The 23,989-nt window shown below is 34.1% G+C and overlaps 1 protein-coding gene across 1 annotated transcript; it reads left to right on the forward strand.

Moving 5' to 3' along the window:
- The first annotated feature begins 7,774 nt into the window (after window positions 1-7,774).
- On the forward strand, window positions 7,775-20,740 carry LOC126827068 (mitochondrial adenyl nucleotide antiporter SLC25A24-B). Its single transcript, XM_050556250.2, has 10 exons — window positions 7,775-8,014; window positions 10,358-10,484; window positions 11,941-12,028; window positions 12,528-12,639; window positions 12,953-13,111; window positions 14,368-14,517; window positions 15,322-15,432; window positions 15,625-15,792; window positions 16,769-16,913; window positions 17,122-20,740. The coding sequence occupies exons 1-10, from the start codon at window positions 7,838-7,840 to the stop codon at window positions 17,289-17,291; spliced, it is 1,407 nt and encodes a 468-aa protein (XP_050412207.1). The 5' UTR covers window positions 7,775-7,837; the 3' UTR covers window positions 17,292-20,740.
- The last annotated feature ends 3,249 nt before the right edge of the window (window positions 20,741-23,989 follow it).

Here is a 23,989-nt window from a genome sequence, read left to right on the forward strand (position 1 = left end):
GTAAACTTTTTCTATCTTTCAATTGAAGAGTCCATGGGTTATTGCCCCTTGGCGGCTAAACGATAGACGCCCAGTGTTCAATAATGGGGCGTTTTCAAACAAGGCTTATAATTTTCTCAATTATATCAAGATAATAGATTTAATTGATTCTGTTTCACGGAATACTATAATTTTACCAAACAATCATGCCAATTGTTGGTTGATTATATTCATACATTCGATGTACCAGTTGAAACTAGTTTTAAATGAATCAGTATTATGCCACTGACCTGCGTCCTGAGTATGAAATTGTCCATGTATCACTATAGACAATTAGGTACCTTGGGTGGTTCAAACTGACACCCCAAAGCTCGGGCTTGCGCGGGGGGGGGGGGGGGGGGGGGGCTCTCGCTAAAAATGGACTAAACTCATACATTCGAGGAACCGGTCCACACCAATTTTAATGAAAGGGTACTATTACTGCTATACGTACATCTCGCTGAGTATGAAATTGCCCGAAATAGTCAATTTCGGACGGCCCAAACTGACACTTTAAATATGGCTTGAAAAAAGGTTATATTCATATATTCAAGGAACCAGCTGAAACTAATTTTAAATGAAAGTGCACACCCCACCGAGTAAAAAAGGACCCATAACCGATCATAACCCCACCCCCACCCCTAGTACACATTCTCTTTCAATTATTGTTTATCTATGACACACCCCCCTCGCTTAATACCAATGGCCTACAAAAATGTAGTGCAATACAACTATATTAAAAAAAAAACCTAAAATAAAAAACATTTATACATGAAAATTATAATAGGCCTACATGAAGGAAAATTGATGACTATTATCTAGTGTGTTCAAAATGCTCCAACCCTACTGTTGACATATTCAGATCAATATAGCAGTGTATATGATAATTAGTCATGATCATGATATGATATAGATACAAAGATGACAAAAATACAGTTGAATAGTAACAAATAACAGGTTATGATCACAACATTGTAAACAACAATTCTCGAGATCACCCTCTTTAAATGAGCAGTAGATGACAAAATCTCTCTGTACTAGCTATCAGTGGAATTCTCTTATCAAGATATGTCCTAGTGACATTAAACAGATCAGGGGAAGAGGTAACATTAATCCATTCATACGAACATGTCCCGTGTGCATTAGGGATTCCAACAAGAACATGTAATTGTCCATATTTAAAACTTGCCTTGGAAATATATACATATGCATATATATGATCAACAGTAGGAACCCGAGATAGCAGATTGTACTGCTGCTCTATCTGTGATGAGGATAAATCATTAAGAGGCTAAATGATGATATTTTTTTTCCGCACAGTGTCTAAGGCAAAGTGAAGTATCGACAGGTACAGGTATGGGAACTATCGGACCTAGATAAAACATTATTCAGTTTATCTATGAATTCCATGACATTCTCACAAGTTACAGAATTAACGGTATGTGAAGAAGCTTTACCTAATTTCTGCTGCAATTGATTAATGTGCACAATACGTTCATTGAGATTTGGAGCGCGCACAAAACAAGGTTTGAGACGGTTAATGGAGAAAACATCTGGAAGTACATGACCATCCAAAGCAGCAAGAACAGTGGGTCCTGTCCAAGAATTGGTGTATCACGTAAGGCCAACACTAAACTGCTTTTATTTTGCGAGACTGAGCAGTGAGGATTGATGAAGTTGGCTTAAAAAAGTAGACCAGCTGACCTAACCCATAAACAGGATTTTTGATCAGGCTTTTGAAGTTCAAGTGAAATGTTCGAAAAGTTGTCAAATTTGCTCTTTAGATGTGAGACATATAATCATCGTAAGAGTGTGAAACGCCGTCAAACTGACACTTGATTTGTTAAGACTTTTAGCCTGCTTTCCAAAAGCTAATCCAAAGAGACTGTGGTCACAATGAATTGTAAGAATAGCAGCATGCATGTGCCAATATACCGCACCCAATCTGTACCATATTGATTAAGGTTGACCATTATGAGGTCTGAAATGGATTTGATATGACGCTCCACTAGAATGCTTCCATGGTTCTCGACACCTAATGTCTTTTGGCTGATGAAACAAGGCTACCAGTCAAAGAAGCAGCTGCATCCGTAATGATGATGGATGAAGGACCGAAAATACATACAACCTTTTGGATTAAGACTTCACGGATGGATTCAGCATCTAAAGTTTTAAGGGAGCGCGAACAACAAAGCGTGTAATCTCATCGTTTATAACTATGAAATGCCTAAAGCCTGAAGGAATAGAAGGCATAGTCTTGAAATCGATACTTAGCCGATCAAAAGTGCGATATTCAGAAGGGACCCGAGGGTGGAGAATTCTTAGCTTGTCGGTTTTGCCTTTAAACTTTTGACAAGTGGAAAAGGTTTTGATATAAATGGAAATCGTCTCAAACATACGGGGAAAATAAAAATATTTGCGCATTATGAGATACGTACGCATTATACCCTGATGCTTACTAAGACGACTATCGTGGTATAGATTAATGAGACTATCACACATTCTTTCAGGTATTGCCAATTGTAGTGTGAAGTTTTCATCATCTTTATGAATGACAAGACGAAATAACAGTGAGTCACCAATATATCCCCCTGATTTGATCTTTATAGACTTTGCAGCCTTTTTGTCACTAGGAAGGATTCCGTGGGAAAGATAATCATAAACTGGCTTAAAATAAGGCGATGTTTCTTGTGAAAGACATACATGTAGTTGATTTGCGTCCAAGGATAAATTATAATTTCTGATTATCTTCCTTTGAATGATCTTCAGCAACTTGTTAAGTTCCCTTTGAGGGCTTTGGGGGCACACATAATTCAATCACCCGAAGATTGTTCTGCATATGTGTTATCTACCAAACGTTCCTCTGTGGGAATGTCACAAAGAAGGAATGAAGCAATCACCCTTCTATGTGGACGATCTAGTTGTAGAAGTGTGTCGATGGAATCAGGAGGACTCATACTTGATGAAGAAGGAGAATTAACCTGTACAGTTGGGGCGGGTGGAGCGGATGAAGCAGGGGTAGACAATTGCATCGTGAACCACCACAGCGTCAATTTCAAGGCCCTTTAATAGATGATGAAAGTGTGTTACATTTATAAGCAAACCAAAGAGTTCTAACTCTGTTACACTGTACCGTTGGCATGCGGATGGCAACCTTCTACTGTATCATAAAATGTGTTCTTCATTGTCCACAAGTTGAGTAAGATACGACCCTGTAGCTAAGCGCGTGGCATCACTATATAAAGTCAGGCGTCCGACACTTTGGCGTAAATGAAGAATAGGAGATTTTACAAAAATTGTCTTTACCTCTTCGAATGCATTTTCATGCTGAGCTGTCCATTCAAACTTAGCTTTCTTGTTTGAGATCTTGTGAAGGGGTCACAGAACAATCTGTAGTCTCGGCATAAAACTGGATATGCAATTTACAGTATGAAACGTCTAACCTCTTTGGAAGATTTAGGAAGATAACTTTCTAATTGCTTGACATCGATTAGTAAGGCGTTTTATGGTTAATGACCCATTTTTGTCCGTGGAAAGAATGTGGCCCATGTAGGTAATTGCATGTTGAACTAAAGCACATTTACATGGGAATATCTTAAGGCCATGCTTGATTAAACAACTGAGGACAAGCTGTGGGCGAGTCTTATGGATATCAACATTTGGACCAAATAGAATGATGTCATCATGATGAGCAATGCAGTATTTTCTACTTCCTTGAATCTCGGACAAAATTTTATCAATGTGGGATTGAAAAACTGGCAGTGAAAATGCTTCGGCCCTGCGTTTAAAGAAATAATGCTTATCGTCGTGGTACGATGAAATGCCGGTATACTGCCGAGCATTTCGTGACTAGGGCAAAGCAAAGAATGCCAACTTTAAATCAAGACAGCTTAATACTGTTGCTCCAGACAGGAGAGGGAATGGGTGGTTCGTACGTTTTATACGAGAATTGAGATAGCGGAAATCTACTACAACACGCTTTTCGGTGGTATTTTTCTTAGGAAGAATAAACACCGGTGAGGTATAGGGTTGATGTCCTTCTGACAAAATTCCAAGTTTAACCAATTTTTGCAACTCTTCGTCAATATTGTGTTTCTCATTGTCGGTTGTACGATATGGCCGAATATAGAATGGCGCTTTGTCATTTAAAACGTCAATGTCGATCTCTAGGTCTGTACAATTTCACCCTGTAGTCTAAAAGGTTGTTCTGTGTTGCCGAAGAAAGCGATGGAAGTCCGACTGTTAATTGGGGGTAAGAATGCTATTTGAAAGATCAAGTTGTTTCTCCAATAAATTGATATCTGTGGAGATATTTGAAGATGACTTTTTGTCCATAATATCTATGCTCTCACTTGCCAATATGTGATTGAGAGAAAGATATGACAAGGGTCTAGAAGATTTAATACGTAAAGTCTTCTAAGAAGAATTAGTTATGTGGATAACAGCACTATTTTTATTGAGGGAGACAAGCATTAATGAAGGACAAGAATCAGATAATGATGATTCTGCTTTAAAAATAATCTTCTGATTCTTTACAACTCTAAGTACTTTATCATGAACTATTACTTGTCGTGTTTGATTGGGCTTTATATAAACAGGACATATAGGAGCAGAACAGTAGGACGTTAAACCCCATTTCATTTCATTTATATAAACATCACGTGTTTTAACATGGGCGCAGAATCCAGCCATATCAGTTCCATTAATATAACGAAGTCTCAACACGATGACATCTCTTCCGTTTTCAACAAAAATATTTAAATTGGATTACAGAAATAACCGCTTCAATTGTCCTTTGCATGGCAGAAAATTGATTAAAATTCAAACATAATTAACCCTTTATGAAGACGTATTAAAATGTGAAAAACCTTAAAAAGTGATACTGACAAAATTGGTTATTTCTTGACAAAGGAAGACGCTAGAAACACTTTTTTGATATCTTTATGATCGTAATGATTCATACTATTTGTTCATTAAAATCAAATATCATAATTTTATACGAATAATGAATATCACTTACTTCAATCAAATATTTGTTTTGGAGGCTAAACATACAGTTTTTGCCAAAATGACATTACTTCCAGTGATAATGAAAATGTTAAATTAGTTTTATGAAATCGTAATTGGCATAAAGCACCACATGGTGAAAAGATTTTGAAAATCGAATATTAATTGACAATTTGATGAACCAAAAACTTTGAAATGTGACTTGTAGAAAATCATTTATTTCTCCGCAACTGAACAAGTTATAAACCATTTTGTGATATCTATATGACCATATTCTTTTTATTTATCCATTGATTTAAACTAGAAGTGAACATTTTCAATACTAAGTTTGACAAAATGGTGTCACTTCCGGTGACAATTTTAAATTGCAATCAATTTGATATAACGCACATTTGCTTTATGCATCAAATGGTGTCAGATTTATGAAAATATAATAATAATTGACTCTTTTACAGGCAAAATAACGTGAAAAGTGACTTCTGCTAAATTTACCATTTCTCGGCAACAGTTCATATTACAAACTAATTTTGACATACATTTTCTTCTTATGGATTAAAGTTACAAGTATGATAGTTACGAAGGAATATTTTTAAATATGAACAGTCTGGATGGGTTGTAAATAGCTCATTGTTACACCTTTTTTCACCTATAAATCGAAATGGCGCAAAACAAAATTGAAATGAGTCCGACATCTGTTGCGTCTGTAATAATTAATATTTTCATGCTTCCTTACCGTCAATATTGTAGTTTTTTGGAAAAATTACGACATTTTTGGTGCCGACAGAAAACTTTATCGGTGATAAAAAAGTTGAGAATTTTCACCATTCACCATATGAACTTTATACAAATCGAGCAATAAATAATTAACCTAGAACCCATAAACTGAATTAGCCAATAGCGGCCAAGGAAAACTATCGAGACAAAAATTGTTCACATTTTTGCTCAAATCGCATGACCTTTTAATCCTGGGTAAAACGCCATAAAAAAATATTCATTAATAAAAAAGATTTTTGTCAAAATTTAAATTTTCAATATTTGGCGCCTAATATCTGCGAAGATTCGTCGAAAATAGGAAATCTAAAGAACAATATATAGCTATTTACCTTGAGTCCGGCCCAGTACCGGATCTGGGGGGGGGGGCAAAGTGGGACAAATGTCCCGGCACCCCCTCCACCCCCACATTTAGGGCCCCCCACAATTCTGGGTCATACTAATATTTTATCCCGGACGGAGCCAACCAGTACCTGGGCTAATGGGGGCGAGGATTGGGACCCTGGGCAGTAAGGGATATTGGGGGCCACGGGACTGGTAGGTACCAATAGATTTTCGGGGGCCCAGAGACTGGTTAAGCCCTAAAATTAACTAAATTACATAACTTAGAGGTTCTACCAATCAATAGGTCCTAACCAGTTCCGGGGACCCCATCCCGCGATGTAATTGCTGGGGCCCAACCAGTCCCGGAAAATTAACGTAATCATAGTATAGTATAGTTCAGACAAATGTATAATCTGAACATGTTTCCTGCCTAAATTTTACGTCTTTTTTCTCCTTGTCTTTTGTTTGGGATTTTATGTCTTGATTTGACCTATGGTCAGTTAGAAAATTGGTTGAATTATAAAGTAAATGAAAACATCATAAGAGAAAGAGTCTGTTTAAAATAGGTCTACTCAAATTGTCAACGAATTCTAAACGTCAATGAAATCACTGAAATTAATCCTAATTTAAAAAAAAAAATCCTGGAGGAAAACACCCCAGGCACTCGAGGGGGCGGAGTACATACTAGTACGATCCGCGGTCAGTACGGCCAATTTGAACAAACAACAATGGGGTGCCCCCGCACAGTTGGTATGTCCCGGGCCCCCACAAGGTTAATCCGGCACTGCTCGTGCCATGTCAAAATATATCAAATGTTAAAATCCGATGATTATTGTTAATATTACGGCAAAATTTCATAAAACGACAGCTTCGGTAATTTCGGAAATTATCGCACACCCACTTTTCCAGAAAACCGAAGACATAGATTTGAGTTTCTGAGATATGCTCGAAAGTGAAAAAAAAAAAAATAAGAAGAAAAATAATAATCTTAACAAAAACACATAGTGTTTCACTGTACAAGCTACACAGGGTGAAACCCTAATAAAAAAAAATCTATATATGGTAATTCTATAGTACCGACCCGTTCCTACATATCCGTACAATTTCCAACAGATTATATAGTGCAATAACAAAACCTATAGAATGGCTTTATAATATTAATGTTCCCATAAATCTGAGGGAAAAACTATAGGATATGCGCTACGGAAACTGTAGCATATTTGTGGCCATTATTTCCTACAGGCCCCCAAAATTCTTTAAAATACTATAGAAAATGGGACACGCCCCACACAAGACAAAACTCTATAAATTTTCTACAGAATTCTGTAGAAAACTACTGGTACCGGTATTCAATCATTCTATTATGGGGCTTTTTCAGGTCAACTGTTTTGTTTAGCAATAATACTAATTAGGACCAACTGATGGACGACGGGCCGACGTTTAGACGGATGCCGTGACAATCAACAACAATTTCCATGTGGGCGTATAAAAATGATGTCGGTACATGTAATGACTTTATGGTAAAATTAATGTTCACAATTTTGTGACCAAGTGTGACTGAGAAAAAGCACTGGACAACCTCAGAAACATGATTGGTCTAAATTTTGCATTTTAACCAATCACACTTCTCTAATATATCCAGCCCGAGACTAGTTCAGTGGTGTCCCATGGAAGTGTAGACGACGAAAATAAGCGGCAAGACCTTAGAAAATTAACTATGCCGGAGCTAGTAAAGCCTAGTCGGCCGGATACTATTCGGACTATCACTGAAGATAAAAAACTGGAAGAGTTATTTAAGAAAATAGACATAAATAAGGATGGGAGAATAGATATAGAGGATTTAAGTAAAGCTTTGAAGGCTATGGATGTCCCCACTAGCCCAGGACACGCTCAGGTGAACATTAGCTTGACATATCGACTTTTACTCGCCGGTAGCCTTCGTATTTTACTTTTCTTGTGATGTGGGCTGTGCCACTACTAGTCTATGTAGTTTGTTTAGCTGTGGTAGACGTCACCATGTCACAGGGCCATGGACGTGTTGTTGTCAGATGTGTCTGAACTGAATCTGGTTCAGAATAAAAGAGAAAACCCAAACTCTTTCTAGATTGATTGGGAACCCAGATGAATTGTAAAAAATTGCTTCTAGATTTAGATTCTACCAATAACACACCTATCAAACACGGATTCTACCTCTAAAACACCTATACATGTAGAACAAATCCATTGTTTTTATATTCACATATCCAAATGAAAGAGGCCTTTATTTTTCCAATTGCAAACTCTGTTATTATTATGTCTATGAATGATAGATTTTATAGGCGTATTGCAACTGAAAGCTTTAAAACCGTTAATTAAGCCACTCCCATCTGTCAATGTCATTTTAGAGATTAAAGTAGCTACATATGTAAGTCTCTAACTCAATATCATCCAAAGTCTGCGACATTGAAAACGCAAATTATTTGTCAATTTAAATCAACATTGATGTTGTGATCTTATCTGGAAAAGATGGGCTTCTGATATCCGATATATTTAAGACAAAATAAACATTTTTCAGCGCCATTTCGTAACAAGGGACTCGAAGAACGAGGCTAGACGTATTCTAGTTCAGCTCTGAACGTAGGTCTCATTACACTCGCCCTGTAAGTTCAGGGACCGTGTTATTGAATCCTCGGCGAAACAGTTTGGTCAATTTTACTGGGTAACTTTTTACTGCTAAACGGTCGGTTGTCAGTCCCTGTGAACGCCTGACAAATGTAACTGAACATCTTAGTGAGAAAATAAGACCTTGCTTACCTCGCTAGAACCAGTATGAGCAACACAACACACTGTTAAAAAATATGTCTCCGTCTTCTAACTGATTTGGCTGTGTCGATTGGACGTTAAACCCCATTTCTCTCTCTCTCTCTCTCACATATAATGTGAAACATTGAACCCATGACATATTTTGTACATGTATTTTTGGTTGCTACATAGACCTTACAATGACTTGTTGCTGTATTTTCTAGGATACAAAAATATGCAAAATGTGAAGGTTTAACATTGATTGTTCACATATATTAACTTTGTTAGGCAACTTGCCAATTTAATTGTTAGTTCTACAGGATCTTGGTGGAATTAAATGCATGTAGAAAGTGAGTGATTTTTATACGCCCACATTTTCATGCGTACATATTGTGGCCCCTGTCCGCCCGTTCACACTTTGTTTGCGGACCCTCTACAGGTTACAATTTTTCTCCGATTTTAACAAAACTTAAAATATAGATTTATCTCCAAAATATCTCAATTCCTTTCGAAATTGGTATGTATCGGACCGTAACTTCATGGATTATGGCTCCTGAATGTACGGAAAATCATCTTTTTAGTATGTGGACACTCTAGAGGTCACAGTACAGTACATGTATTTATTTGATTTTGATGGAACTCAAAATATATCTTTATAACCCAAAGATCTCGGTTCCTTTTGATTTTCGTGCATATTGGAACGTAACTTCCTGGATTATGCCCCTAAATTTTACAAAAAAAGCATGTTATTAGCTTGTGGAAGGTCTAGAGGTCACAATTTATTATCGGATTAAATATATCACCGTTACACACTAATGATGGTTGAGTTCAAATCTGAACTGCTTGACAAAAATGGCTGCTACATGTACGTAAATACATGTAGTGTAAAAGTATGTAATACCAAGGTTGTGGACCCTCTTGAAGTTACAGTTTTTATCTGATCTTGATGAAAAATAAAATATATTTTTATATCCAAAAGATCTTGGTTCCTTTCGATATTCATGCATATTGGACTGCAACTTTATTATGGCCCCTGATTATAAAAAAAATCACTTTTTTGTTTAGCTTGTTCTCTGTCCATCTCTTGCAAAATGTTGGTGTATCTTGCATGGCAACCGCTGTTAATGAAAATTTCTCAGAATATATTTTTTCAGTAATGTAATTTGCATGGGATTAAAAATCCCTCTAAGTCTAATGACAATCAGAAACTGTGACGATTCATTAAGAACAATAAATCAAATTAGTTCAACTTTATGAAATTAGTTAATAATGTTGTGCAGTTATCAGATAAGTGGATACATGTAACATGTACATTGCTAGGTTAAACAGATTATTGGACAAAACCAGGATATCTAAAAATATTTTAATTTAAAAGCTAAACTTAGGTTTAGCTCCCATTTTGATTCACACTTAGCATAGGTTGAAAACTTACAAACATTTTTTTTTTTTCTTCCAGAAAATATTTGATAAATATGATGAAGATAATGATGGACAGATTGATTTCGGAGAATTTGTGAAATATGTAACAGAACATGAGCAGACATTAAAACTGTTTTTTAAAAAGATTGACACAAATGAAGATGGTAAGATTTTCTTCTTATACGTAAGATTGTAAGTACATGTACATTTAGGTACAGTCATTTGCCACCCATAACTTAAAGATGGGTTCCCAGAAAAGTATTTATCGCGTGGTTATTTCCAATAAAAGTATGGTAATTTTGGTATATGGAAAGTAGAGATATTCAATCTTACTAGAAAAATACTGGAATTCCCGAAAAACACTCATGGAGCATACAGGACAAAAATGTAAGGATTCCCCTAATCAACAGCCCTACGATTAGGAATTTCTGCACGTGTGATGTCAAATGTCACACGCGAACATTGAGCGCTTGATGTACAAGTTGATAAACTTTATGAAGAGTTAGACATACAACACTTTCTGAGATAAAAATGACGGAAAAAGACGCGGGTAGTGGATAATCCGAGAATTTAATTAGAATTCGATATATGTAATAAATAGTAAGCGATTAAAGACAACATCGTCTTATGTATGCAATGAATTCTCCTCTGACTTCCAAGAGAGGTAAGTCAAGTGACGTAAACATGACCTGGTTTGATCAAATTTTTATTTATAACAGGACATTCCTTCGCAATTACAATGTTTGAGAAGGATTTGAAGCAAAGTTATGACAAATTAATTAGTTTGAATATGTTTTTAGTCCATATATATACCATTAAATCACCCAGTTTGTACGCGGGAACCCATCTTTAATATACCAGATAAATCATGTAAAACATTTTCTTTTATTGTATCACATGGATTAATACATTCTCCATGAGTTTTACATTGTATAGGAAAATACACTTGTCCTGTACAGTGATTAATATGTTGTTTGTATACATTGGATAGTAAATGTTGCACAGTGATTCCTGTATACATGTAGATGAAGTGGCCTTCAAACATTTTAGAAGCTTTATTTATGGGAGTTATGATGCTAAATCAACTGTACATTATGTGCATAGTTTGTTGTTGCTATAGTTGATTGTGTCATTGTGGTTTGGCAAGTTTTGAAAACAATGCAGTGCTATATGCCTAGTCAATCAGTTATCAAAATTAATTTGAAAAAGTCCATCTAACAGATTTCAACACAAATTTTATCGTAAACTACAATACAGGTTAATATCGAATCTGAGCCCTCATAATGTCCGTCATAACAAAGCATTACTTAATTGTCGAAGTGAACAATAAAATTAAACATCTGTATTTAATTACTTGCAAACCTCTATGTATTATGAGAAGTTTTTCTTTAGTACTAAAGAAATGTTTTCTTTTTGAACTTTGACCTCTGACATACATGTGGTATTAATTTTTTGCCTCATTTTTCCACCACATACATCATCTATGATATATTCTGTTCAATTCTTGCCTTACATTGATGGATTTATTAAAATGGAAGATTTGTACAAAACAAAATCTCAAATCAATATTTACAAATGTATTTGATTACTGAACATGTACAGATATTTTCTCTTATTCAGGAATCATTGATGCTAATGAAATTCGGGAATCCTTCTTGAAATTAGGGGTTAAAATAGAAATTAAAGAAGCTGAGGATCTTTTAAAGCGGTAAGAGAATTATTATTTTAGTCTAGTTCAATGAAGACTTTACTTATATTAGCTTATGATTGTTCTGGAATAAAGAATTATAACTCAATATATCTATAAAAGTCCTTCAAATAATGGCTGTTACAGTAAAAAAAAATTTTGACGGCTGTTATTTCCAAAACCTTTGAAACCTTTCGTTGAATTTGTTCTGCCCGATTATTGTTTGTTAAACTTTCGTCCTTTTACTATTATTGCATCAGAAGGTTTGCATTGAGTCAAGTGGCATGGTTTCGATTCCCTGCTTGTACGTGACAAGGAGCAGCGTCATGTCACACTCATGGGTTTTCTCTTGAGTCCTCCAATTTCCTCCCACTGCTAAAACCCCTTAGGTGTAAGTTAATCCCAAAATGACCTAGTTTGTATAGAGTGGATATTGAACCCCATTTCTATCTCTCTCTGTCTCTCTCTCTCTCTTCTTACTATTATTATCAGACATGTCTGAACAAAATCCATTTTTCAGGATGGATAAAGACGGAACATTGAAAATAGATTGGAATGAATGGAGAGATTATCTATTACTAACTTCAAGTCAGAATATACATGACATATTACATTATTGGAGACATTCATCGGTACTGTATAGTTTCTCTCAATTATAATAAAAATTAACTTCATATATTATGTCAAAAAAAATGACAAAGAAAGTTTTACTTGTGCAACTTTGTTCAGACTGTTACTATTGAGTTTAACTTCCATTTTCTTGTTTTCTTGAACAGTCAGAATAAATTTTGATACAGGAAACGGAGCATATCCAAAGTGTTTGATTATATTGTTGATTTATTTAAATATTTATTATCTGACAAACTACTAAAAAAATAATCAAAATCATGCATATTTTCATTCTGTCAAGAATATTTGTGAAATGAATGATTTATTAACTAACAGATCATTGACATTGGTGAAAATGGAATGGTACCAGATGATTTTACAGAGAAAGAGTTAAAATCTGGGTTATGGTGGAGACAGTTGGTAGCAGGAGGAGCAGCTGGCGCTGTATCTAGAACATTTACAGCACCACTAGATAGGTTAAAAGTTATGTTACAGGTAAAGTAAACCAATACCCTACTGAGTGATATGTTATTATACTAGTACTTATGACAAATAAATATGATTAACCTTACATGTATGGATCAAGAGTCAATTTTTAAAATTAAAAGTGTTTCACTGGGTCATTTTTTTTTGTCTCTCGCCTTTCCTAGAAAACAGGGGACTATTAAAATAGGTCTGTTTGTCCGTCCGACTGTGTGTCTGTCACACTTTTTGGTACACAATAACTCTCCTATTTGGGCTAGAATGTTCAAACTTGGTGTACGTGTCTATTATTTGGATGCCTTGATGGAGTTCAAGATGAGCATTTTCTGCTTAGGGTTAGCAGAGATAAACAATTTGATTGGTTGATGCTTTGGGACACGATAACTTTAGTTCTAATCAAGTGAGAGTGATGAATCTTGGTGTATATCATGAATCTTGGTGTATATTTTCATTACATCAATACCTTGACTAAGTTCAGTAATGAGCATTTTCTGCTCAGGGTAAGCAGAGCGATAATCAATTTGATTGGTTGAGACTTTGGAGCTTGATAACTCCCCTTCTAATTGAAGTGGAGTGTTCAAACTTGGTGTAGGTGTCTATTAGGTGAATGCCTTGACAGAGTTCGATCATGCGCATTTTCCACAAAGGCTAAGCAGAGACAAGCAATTTGATTGGTTGAGAGTGGTGGACTCAGAGTATAGATTCATTATATCAATATCTTGACTAAATTAGCGATAAGCAATTTGATTGGTCAAAACTTTGGAACATAACAACTCTGCTTTTAATTGAGGTAGAATGTTTAAACTTGGTTTAGATGTTCATTATTGGAATGTCTTGACTGAGTTAAGGATTAACCAATTTCTGCCGAAGCTAAGCAGAGCTAAGCAATTTCATCGGTCGATGTTTTGGGAAAATGTAACTTTGATTTTAACTTATGGAGAGTGAAGAAACTTAGTGCATAGTTTTACTACCAGGTACTTCAATACCTTGACTGAGTTCAATCATGAACATTTTATGCTTAGACTAAGTATAGATAATCAGTTTGATTGCTTGATACTATTCAAAAAGATACATGTGCAATTAATTAATATGTATCATCTATTTTGGATATCCGCCCAACTGTTGGTTTGTTTGTGTAATAAAGATACAGAGGTAGAAGTTCGACAAACATTCAGATATTGGTCTGCTCATAAGACTTTATTCACGTTCACTCAATTTATGAAATATGAATTATTGCTATAGAACTGATCATTTATTTCTGTTTGTAGGTCCATGGTTCTACAAAAAATATAAGCATTGTATCAGGGTTTAAACACATGTTAGACGAAGGTGGTGTCAGATCATTATGGAGAGGAAATTTTATGAATGTAATTAAAATTGCACCCGAATCAGCCATCAAGTTTATGGCTTATGAACAGGTTAGTTGAATACCCAGTTCCTGTGTATCGAAATATATAATAAAGAAAATATTAAGGCTGTGAAAAAATATTGCTATTTCTATACTGCTATGATTGTCTGGGATACACTGTATTGATACATTTTTGCTGTATCAATATTTTTCTACTTTTGTTATATATTCACCTGGCACTTGATGATTATCATAAATGTTAGCTAGACTGTTTATAAAGACTTTCTCAAAGGAGTAGGGTTGCCTCTCCAACCTCATGGGTTTTCTCTGGGTCTTCCGGTTTCCTCCCAATGTTAAAGACCCCTATGCACAAGCAAATTATTGAAATAAAATTGAACCATGTTAGTCCCGAAATGACCTAGTTTGTTAAACCCCATCTCTCTCTCTCTCTCTCTCTCACTGAATAGGAAATAGGAATTAAAAAAATGTCGTTCAAATTTATGACAATCGCTGTATGATTTTGCAAAGTGACGAAGAAAAACAGAGTAAAAGTAAATAAGAATAAAATAAGCTATTCACATAATCAGTCGTTATTTAGATTTTGTAGTAAAACAATGTGTCCAAAGACCAGATCAACATTATAAAAACAAAGAATCTGAAATGTGTATTTACATAATCTGTCATATTATAGGCTTTACAGTAAACAAAGGCAAGAACAAAGTTGTAAAAACAAAAAAAACTATTGAAAATAAAACTGTGCTTTGTGATAAACTCTGACTTTATGAAGTATTGCAATAGTGAAATAGACGTGATTATTCATAAACTTGTTATTTACAATACACATGAACTCTTAAAATAGTTGTGATTGTTTCAGATTAAAACATTAATTAAAGGTGACAGTAAACATGAAATTGGTGTTTTGGAAAGATTACTATCAGGTTCGGCTGCTGGAGCTATTTCACAAACTGTCATTTATCCTATGGAGGTAATATAGTATATTTATTTCTTGCTGGGTCTGTAACTGGATTTATGTATATTACAATGTTATATCATTTAAAGCGTAATAATATGTTTGTAATTTGCTGATATTTGGCAAAAGCAAACCAATAATATTTTCTGGGGTGAATTATCACACATTAAAGTAGTAGGATTAAATTTTTAAATATCTGTATTCTAGTTATTGAAGACTCGTCTTGCCCTCAGGAAAACTGGTCAATATAATGGTATATTTGACTGTGCCAAAAAGATTTTAAAAGCAGAAGGTTTTGCTAGTTTCTATCGGGGTTATATACCTAATTTAATAGGTATTATACCCTATGCTGGTATTGATTTAGCTATATATGAGGTGAGTTCATCAAATAATACTAATTATTGCTAGACTGTCTTGTTATTATTCGTGTTTTCGTTCATGAGATAAAGAAGCCTATTAATTTTGATGAATTTAAAAAATCTTCTTGGTGGCTAAAGTTTTATGAGATGAAAAAGCCTTCCAGTATTTATTTTACCAATTTCCAATAATTCAAACAGTTTGAGATATCATTTGATTACCAGCACATGGTTTGCGTAATAAATGTTAGTACCATGAAGAACTAGAAGACGATGAGTTGTTACTTTTGACCTGTTTTTAGTGGGGGTTTTTAATGTCCCCTTATATATTTCGTTTTGGTTTTTCATACTTCGATGGCCTCCACTACATAAAGCTCTGACCTGTTATTGTGGGAGGTCTTGTCAGGGGTCATACAAGCGACTTTTGGCCTATGACTTCAAACATTTGATTAACCAATCAGTGTTGATGTTTTAAGTAGGTATTTGAAAAATCAAATTTGCTTTGTCTTTGCTGCGAATATCTACCAACAGACAGTTTCAATGGCTAATCCCTCACATCAACCAGAATGGGAGTTATATAACAACTCTTCCAGACCCTAGTATTGTAAAAACAAGCAAAACGAAATTTTGAACTTTAAAAAACAAAACAAAATAGGATCTTTGTTTTAATCAGATTACCATTACCTACAAAAGAAAGGATATGCAAAATCCTTTTTGGACTACTCAGGATGCCTTAGCTGCTGTTTAGTTGCATGGCAATGTGTCTTTGGCGTTTTGTAATTGCTTCTGTTGCCTAAAGAATAAATATGTGACAACTTTTATGTGCTGCTCGGAAGAATGGTAAATTTAGTTTCTGCTGTGAAATTGACTTTTTCATCAAAATTATTCTGTTTGATAACTAGTCTGTGTATGACCTTGTTCTTCAAAATGGTGAATGTTATTGTTTCTGTTTGCCTAATCAAGTATGTACATCTTGTTTGGTTGTTTTTTTGTAGACATTAAAGAAGTTTTACATGTCAAAACATAAAGGACAGGATCCTGGTGTATTTGTATTATTAGGATGTGGTACAGCTAGTTCTACATGTGGTCAATTAGCTAGTTATCCTTTAGCTTTAATACGTACCAGACTACAAGCACAATGTAAGTACTCTATCAAATGTATTTTCTTTTTTTTAAAAGCACTTTTCTTCATAGCTGTAGAACCATTTTGGATGTATTTGCTATGCAAAATAATATAGGTCTTTTAGAACTGGTTCATAATGAGTGAATGATAGGAACTTCAATTTCAGTGCTCTACTAATTAATTTACAGTTTAAAACTCACAAGAATGTCTTTTTATTTATTTCAGCATCTACTCAAAAAGATAGTATGGGATCCATGTTTACTAAAATTTTAAAGAATGATGGACCTTTAGGATTTTATAGAGGAATTGCTCCAAATTTCCTCAAAGTGGCACCAGCTGTCAGTATAAGTTACGTGGTATATGAACAAGTGCGAAAGTATTTAGGCATGAAGTAATTTAAATTCACAATTAAGTGTAATTCTTAAATACAGTGTATGTGTTTCAAGATGGTTGCCTGCCTTTCTTTCAAGCCAATGTTGTTGTTTTTTTTATCTTGACTTTCTTGTAGTACTAAACCGTCCGCAAATTGACGTAGATTATAGTATGTCCATACTCTACATGACCCATTTTCTGCACATAATTATCAGCAGAGGATTGAATCTGGTTGAGTCTCTAGAGTACATCTCGAGCATGATACAAAAAACTTAAATGATTTGATTGTTAGTGGTTTTTGACAGATGACCTACTGATGATCACTTTATTAGATGCAGAATATTTGACTTGTAGGGTGTAGCCATATTGAACCATGGTGCATCTACTAACTGAACCCATATATATGAAAACTTTAAATTGAACCACTGCTGCTTACATAATATTAGGATTCTTAAGAAGTATTCAATCCATTTTATGTTGTAGTTTCAATGTTGAATGTCTTTGATAAAGTAAATAACAATTTTGAGTCGAGATTGTTGAATTATTGCACAAAATGTTTTATCTATTACTGTTGTAACTGTCTCTTAATTTGTATATTTGTAAATTAATGTAAACCAATTGATTATGTCATAAGGTCATTAATTGAGTGCTCTATAATTTCTCCATTGCAAATGGGATTTTAAATGAATAAATTTTGACTTCTGGGTATATGATTTTTAAACCTTTATAAATTGTTTGATTTAAAAATACCTATTTGAAGTATTGACCTCGTAGAAAATATATATTTCGAAAGTTTACAAATTGATGCGAAGATTATCAGGATATTCAAATTTAAAACACTTTTTGGTGCACTGTATTTATTTCTACGCAATATGGTTGAAATCAAGCAAAATTACTGTTGAACTGTTAGCATTACGATCCGGAATATTTTATTACCGTTATGCATGGATTGGATTTAAATTCAGTTCTGTTGTTTAGATCTTTACACTGCCTAGATTGTGTTATTATTATTGTATTCTTTTTCAAGGTGCATAATGTTTAAATGTTGTAAAAAAAAAAAATCTTATTATTTTATACTTATTCTTTACTATCTGTATTTGAGTAAATATATTAATATAATGTTCTGGAAACTCAAACTTTTAAGAAAGTTATAAATTTTCTTTTTCGGAGACTTTTCTTCTCATTTATTTTGTCTAGAAATATATCATTGATTTAATTAGTTATGAAAGAAGATCGTTTTAACAATGATTGATTTTTACAAAATGATTTTTTTTTCTCAAAATTTGATGAATTGAAGATTTGATATGTTGACAATACTAATGATTAATAAATTAAATAGAGAATAGCTGTATCACTGTATGTAAATATTTCTGTAGATTTTATTTAAGCTTCTAGTTCTATTAATCTAGAATTGTTCATTATCTAATATATTAGCATATAATTTTATTACATTTATAAGATAATTGTGATATTCTAAACGTAGATAATAATATCCTGTATGTAATTTGAAATTGATCTGATACTTATGCCTTATACAGCTTTCCATTTCAAGTACCAATATTAACACTTTTGAAAAATTAAACTTGTTCAACATAGGTAATACTAATAGGTACATGTATGTGTACTTAATGGAAAATACTGTCCCTTTAAAAACATAACTGCAAGGTTTTAATACTACCAGACATGTTCTAATGTTGTTGACTTGAAATACAGTAGGAGAAACTAACTGATAATCAAGTCATTCTGCTTGCTTTGTCATAAATATTCACTTGTAATAGAATTAACAGAAAAGAATTCAGACAGCATCAGATCTGTCTTCTTATATCACTTTCAGAATTGAAAGGGATTCACATTTTAAACATTTGAATAGTAAACCTAGATTTATCAGGTCTCTTATTTTTGCAGTCTGGTCAGTATCTGAGAAATTTACCTGTCTTTCAATTTGTTTGCCAGAATCTTCAAATACCATAAGTAAATTGCAATTATAAGGACATATGCCTCTGTATTTTATACAAAGATGCCTTACCATTATGCTATTTGAAAGTTGGTTGCTTTTAAACTCTGATGAACTAAAACAACACTCCTTGTGAACTTTGTATCATAGCCCTTGACGCTATAAGATGTGAAGATTTTTAAGATTCTATCTCTTCTTTTGTTAATTTTCCCATAAATATTTATTTATTAGGAGGACATCTTGTTTACAAATGGGACTGTCTAATATTTTCCATTATAATGGAATTTTTGCATTTTGTCCCTTAAAAATGTAAAATATAAAATCGGATTTAAAGTTTTTCTAGTAAGAAATCCTAGTACATGTCGAGATTTAAAATGCATAATTATTGAGCTCTAATTTGTTTGTTGGCCTTGTAATCAAATTGATACATAAGATATATGAGAAACTGTCAAATGTAAATACCAGATTTTGTTGTGTGAATTCTGAATTTTTGGGACATTGTGGGTATGACTGTTACATTGAAGTGTTGATCCGCGACAGCTTTTATTATTATTGAACTGTGATAATGTCAAATTATGTATCAAATTGAATATATTTCATGTTAAAACATAAATGATAAAACACATTTTATCATACCAGGTTATGACTTGAAAACACTTTGGTTGTACTTATACATGTAACGTTTTCTTTAATCCAGTGATGTTTGTTCTGCATTCCTTTTTTTTCACTTTTTCCAGAAAACTGACTATTATTTGCTTATCTAGGCATAATGAAGGACCATAACATATTACCTGTGGGCTAAAGCAACTCATTATTGACGGGAGTTGTCTCTGTACTGCTCATTCAATTGATTATATATTTTAACAATACGGGCATTTGAGGGCGTCTTAGTAAACCTGATCATCTGTTTTAGGCCATAAGTAGTAATGTTGTGGACCACAGTTAAGTCAAGATGTCTGTTGCTATTCATGTTTCTGTTTGTCAAAGTTACATTGAGCATACATTGTTTTGCATGGGTTGAAATTGAAAATGACCAAATCTTGTAAATATAATTGAAAGCTTGTGAGAGATTTTAAACTCATCTGTACAGAACAATGTGTATGTTTTTCGGTAATCATGTTAATGGTTGTGGGATTTGTTTCGTTACATACAATTTCTGTATAAGATTTCAAGGCGATCAACATCCTTACGATTGATATATCATTCTTGTTAGCTCTTTAGTAGCTTATAATACATAGAAATCATGTGGATTTTCACCCTTCATATATGTATATGCTCAACGCTGTTTTAATCAAACTTATGTAATTTTATATGATATCCCTTTGTTTGAATTGTTATCTTTTCTGTTATTTAAAACAATGGGGCAGTGTTACATGTATGTTATCCTTGGCATATATTGTTCTCATTTTGTTGTAAACATATTATATAATATCTGTATATTGTTATTTTTCACACATCTAAAATTATTTCAAATATAAATATTACGAAGCTGTATAATAAATATACCTTTAAACCATTTGTTTTCTGTGTTTGGTTGTTTTTTTAAATGTTTTAACTCCACCTAGATTTAGGATAAGATTGGAATTTGGGAATTACCCAATCTGATTAAAACACAGATCTTATTTCGTTTCGTTGTTATAGTTTAAAATTTTGTTTTACTTGTCTTTACTACACTAGGATCTGAAAGAGTTGTTATCATTGACGTGTTCTGAATTATGTGAGGGAATAGCCAATGAAACGGTCTGTTACGGCGAACTTTAGGCGTGTTTTGTACGGAACTGTGGGTAATCCACTAGTAACATCAATGCTGATTGGTTAATCAAATGTCTGATGTCATAGGGTCAAAAGCCACTTGTATGACCTTTGACGCGACCTATCGCTACAACCGGTCAGATCTTCATGTAGTGTAGGCCATTGAAAGTGTAAAGAAACGGAACGAAATATAGATCTGTATTTTAATCAGATTGGGAATTACCATGATCTATCTGCCACTGAAGTTGGACATTAGACCTAAGGATAATGTTACTCAATTGAATATGTTACACCTCCTTGATTGTTAGTAATATTTAGGCCATACCAAAGAAATATTCTGATTCTCAGAAAATCCTTTCCTAAGATCTCGGTTTCTTTCGATATTGGCATGTATCGGACCGTAACTTCATGTATTATGGCCCCTGATTGTACGAAAAATCGCGTTTTTAGCTTGTGGACCCTATTTTGTTGACATTTGAAATGTAAGTTTATAACCCAAAGATCTTGGTTCCTTTCAATATTCGCGCATATCGGACCGTATCCGATTAAAAAAACCTATTATTATATCACTGTTACACCCTAAGGACGACTGAGTTCGAATTTCGTGAAAATCGGCCCAAAACTGACAGACAAAATGGCCGCCCTTCGTTGGTATATCAAGGTTGTGGACCCTATCGAGGTCACAATTTTTATCCGATTTTGTTGAAACTTGAAATGTAAGTTTATAACCCAAAGATCTTGGTTCCTTTCAATATTCGCGGATATCGGACCGTAACTTCCTGAATTATGACCCCTGACTGTACGAAAAATCATGTGTTTTAGCTTGTAGACCCTATGGAGGCCACAATTTTATTCCGATTTAAAAAAAACGTTTGAATATATCACCGTTACACCGTAATGTTGGTTGGGTTCGAATTTCGTTAAAATCGGACCAAAACTGTCGGACAAAATGGCCGCCCCTCGTACGCAAATAGTGTAAACATCTGGTTTATCAAGGTTGTGGACCGTCTAGAGGTCACAATTTTGATCCGATTTTGATGAAACTTGAAATACATGTTTATAACCCACAGATATTGGTTCCTTTTGATATTTGCGCATATCGGATCATAACTTCCTGAATTATGGCCCTTGATTGTACAAAATATAGAGGTCACAATTTTTATCCGATTTTAAAAAAAACGTGTCAATATATCACCGTTACACACTAACATCTTGGTTCCTTTTGATAATCGCGCATATCCGAACGTAACCTCCTGGATTATGGTCCCTAGCTGATTGTTCGAAAAATCGCATTTTTTGCTTTCAGATTCTCTAGAGGTCACAATTTTTTTTAAATATATCACTAATCCACCACAATGAAGGTTGAATTCGAATTTCGGGAAAATTGAAATGAAACTGTCCAAAACTGTTCAACTAGTCTCTTATGGTCAGCGATCTTTTAGTTATCAAGCACCTGTTTTATGGAATAATCTACCATAGTTGAAGATGTTGTACATCTCTGTTTTCTTAAAACACATTTATTTAATCAGGCTTTTAACTGACTCTATACAATCGTTATGTCCATAATCTTGTTGTTTATTTTTGATTACATTGTCACTTTGTAAAGTGCCCCTGAACATGTTATATGAAAGGGTGCACTATAAATATGCTGTAATAATAATAAAAAATAAAATGGCTCTCTTTGTACGCAACTTGTGTAAAAGTATGTAATACGAACGTAGTGGGCCCTCTAGAGGTCACAATTTTTGTGAAACTTAAAACATGTCTTCCCAAAGATCTCAGTCCCTTTTGATATTTGCGCATTTCAGACCATAACTTTCTGGATTATTGCCCCAGATTGTACAAAAAATCGCGTTAGTTTTTAGCTTGTTCTCTATCCATCTCCTGCAAAATGTGGACGTATCCTGCCCGGCAGCCGCTCATGGTTATTTTTGTGTTTTTATTTTGTAAATATGGATCACTATGGGCTAAATGACTTCTCAAAAACATTGCATTTCTACTCTGGGCACTACATTCATCTCATGTTGTTTAACAGGAATGTGTGATTAATATCCAGTATTAATTATGATTTTCAGTATCATTAACCATGGGGGCTGTGTACTTGATAAATGAGTTGATGCCACAATTCGGGATTCATTCAAATATTTGTTTAAAGGGCCAATCTCGGTTATATTTTGGAGAATAAAACTGCTTAATTTTTTGTTAGAGGACCTCTACCTAAGCGCCGAACAATTAACTCAATATATGTGATACGTTTTCAAACAACTGAAACACATCAGTCTTCATCTGGAAATGAAGACCGCGGTGTCCTAAGCTGTATTATACGGTCTGGATAAAACCAGACTTTTATTTTATAAAAATAACGTAGGTAAAATTTAACTTTCGTTATCAAGTACAGCACATGGGTCATACATTGTATAGACCTCTAAAGGAACGCCAATAGACTATATCAGGTCACCCAACGAAAAAACTGACCCGAAATCTTAAAAGTAAAAGGGTAATTACGTGTCCGCATAAGCAGTTTTGACGTTCACGTCCAAACAACACAATATTTTGAGCTGAATTTTCCAGACAGGGTAGATACACGTCCATCCTCTGTATTTTGGCGCTTAAATTTCATACGTACACGTGTTTTATTTTAGGACTCTGTTCAAATCAGGATAGTCGCTCCTTCCTGTAATGGGGTATAATTTAACATTTATGTGCAGTAATTATAACATAGGGGCCTACATATTATGCAAGAGCTATTAAATCTGTCTAATTGCAGGTTTTTCTTTATTTTTTGTTTTTATTTTTTTGTGATTCATCCTCTACCTCCTGGGATGGATTGGAAAAGTACGGGTATTGAATATTTGGTTGATTCAGAAGGAACACTCATTACAGAAAATACGTCACAAAAACATTATGTCACTTTGAACAGGTGCGCTAAAATGAAGTTACCTCCCTTGTCTCAATTCAGTTTGTTGAACTGTTAAAAACCTTGTATAAATACCTCTTCTTGTAAAATATATTTTC

The sequence above is a fragment of the Patella vulgata genome, chromosome 1, assembly GCF_932274485.2.
Source record: "Patella vulgata chromosome 1, xgPatVulg1.2, whole genome shotgun sequence".
In the NCBI taxonomy this organism is placed as follows: Eukaryota; Metazoa; Mollusca; class Gastropoda; family Patellidae; genus Patella; species Patella vulgata.

Bases quoted from the DNA above. Each gene is read 5' to 3' on its own strand.
- LOC126827068 (XM_050556250.2), top strand. From the start codon at position 7,838: ATGCCGGAGCTAGTAAAGCCTAGTCGGCCGGATACTATTCGGACTATC. The intron at 12,029-12,527 runs GTAAGAGAATTA...TCCATTTTTCAG, and splicing joins GCTGAGGATCTTTTAAAGCG to GATGGATAAAGACGGAACAT. The intron at 16,914-17,121 runs GTAAGTACTCTA...TATTTATTTCAG, and splicing joins TACCAGACTACAAGCACAAT to CATCTACTCAAAAAGATAGT.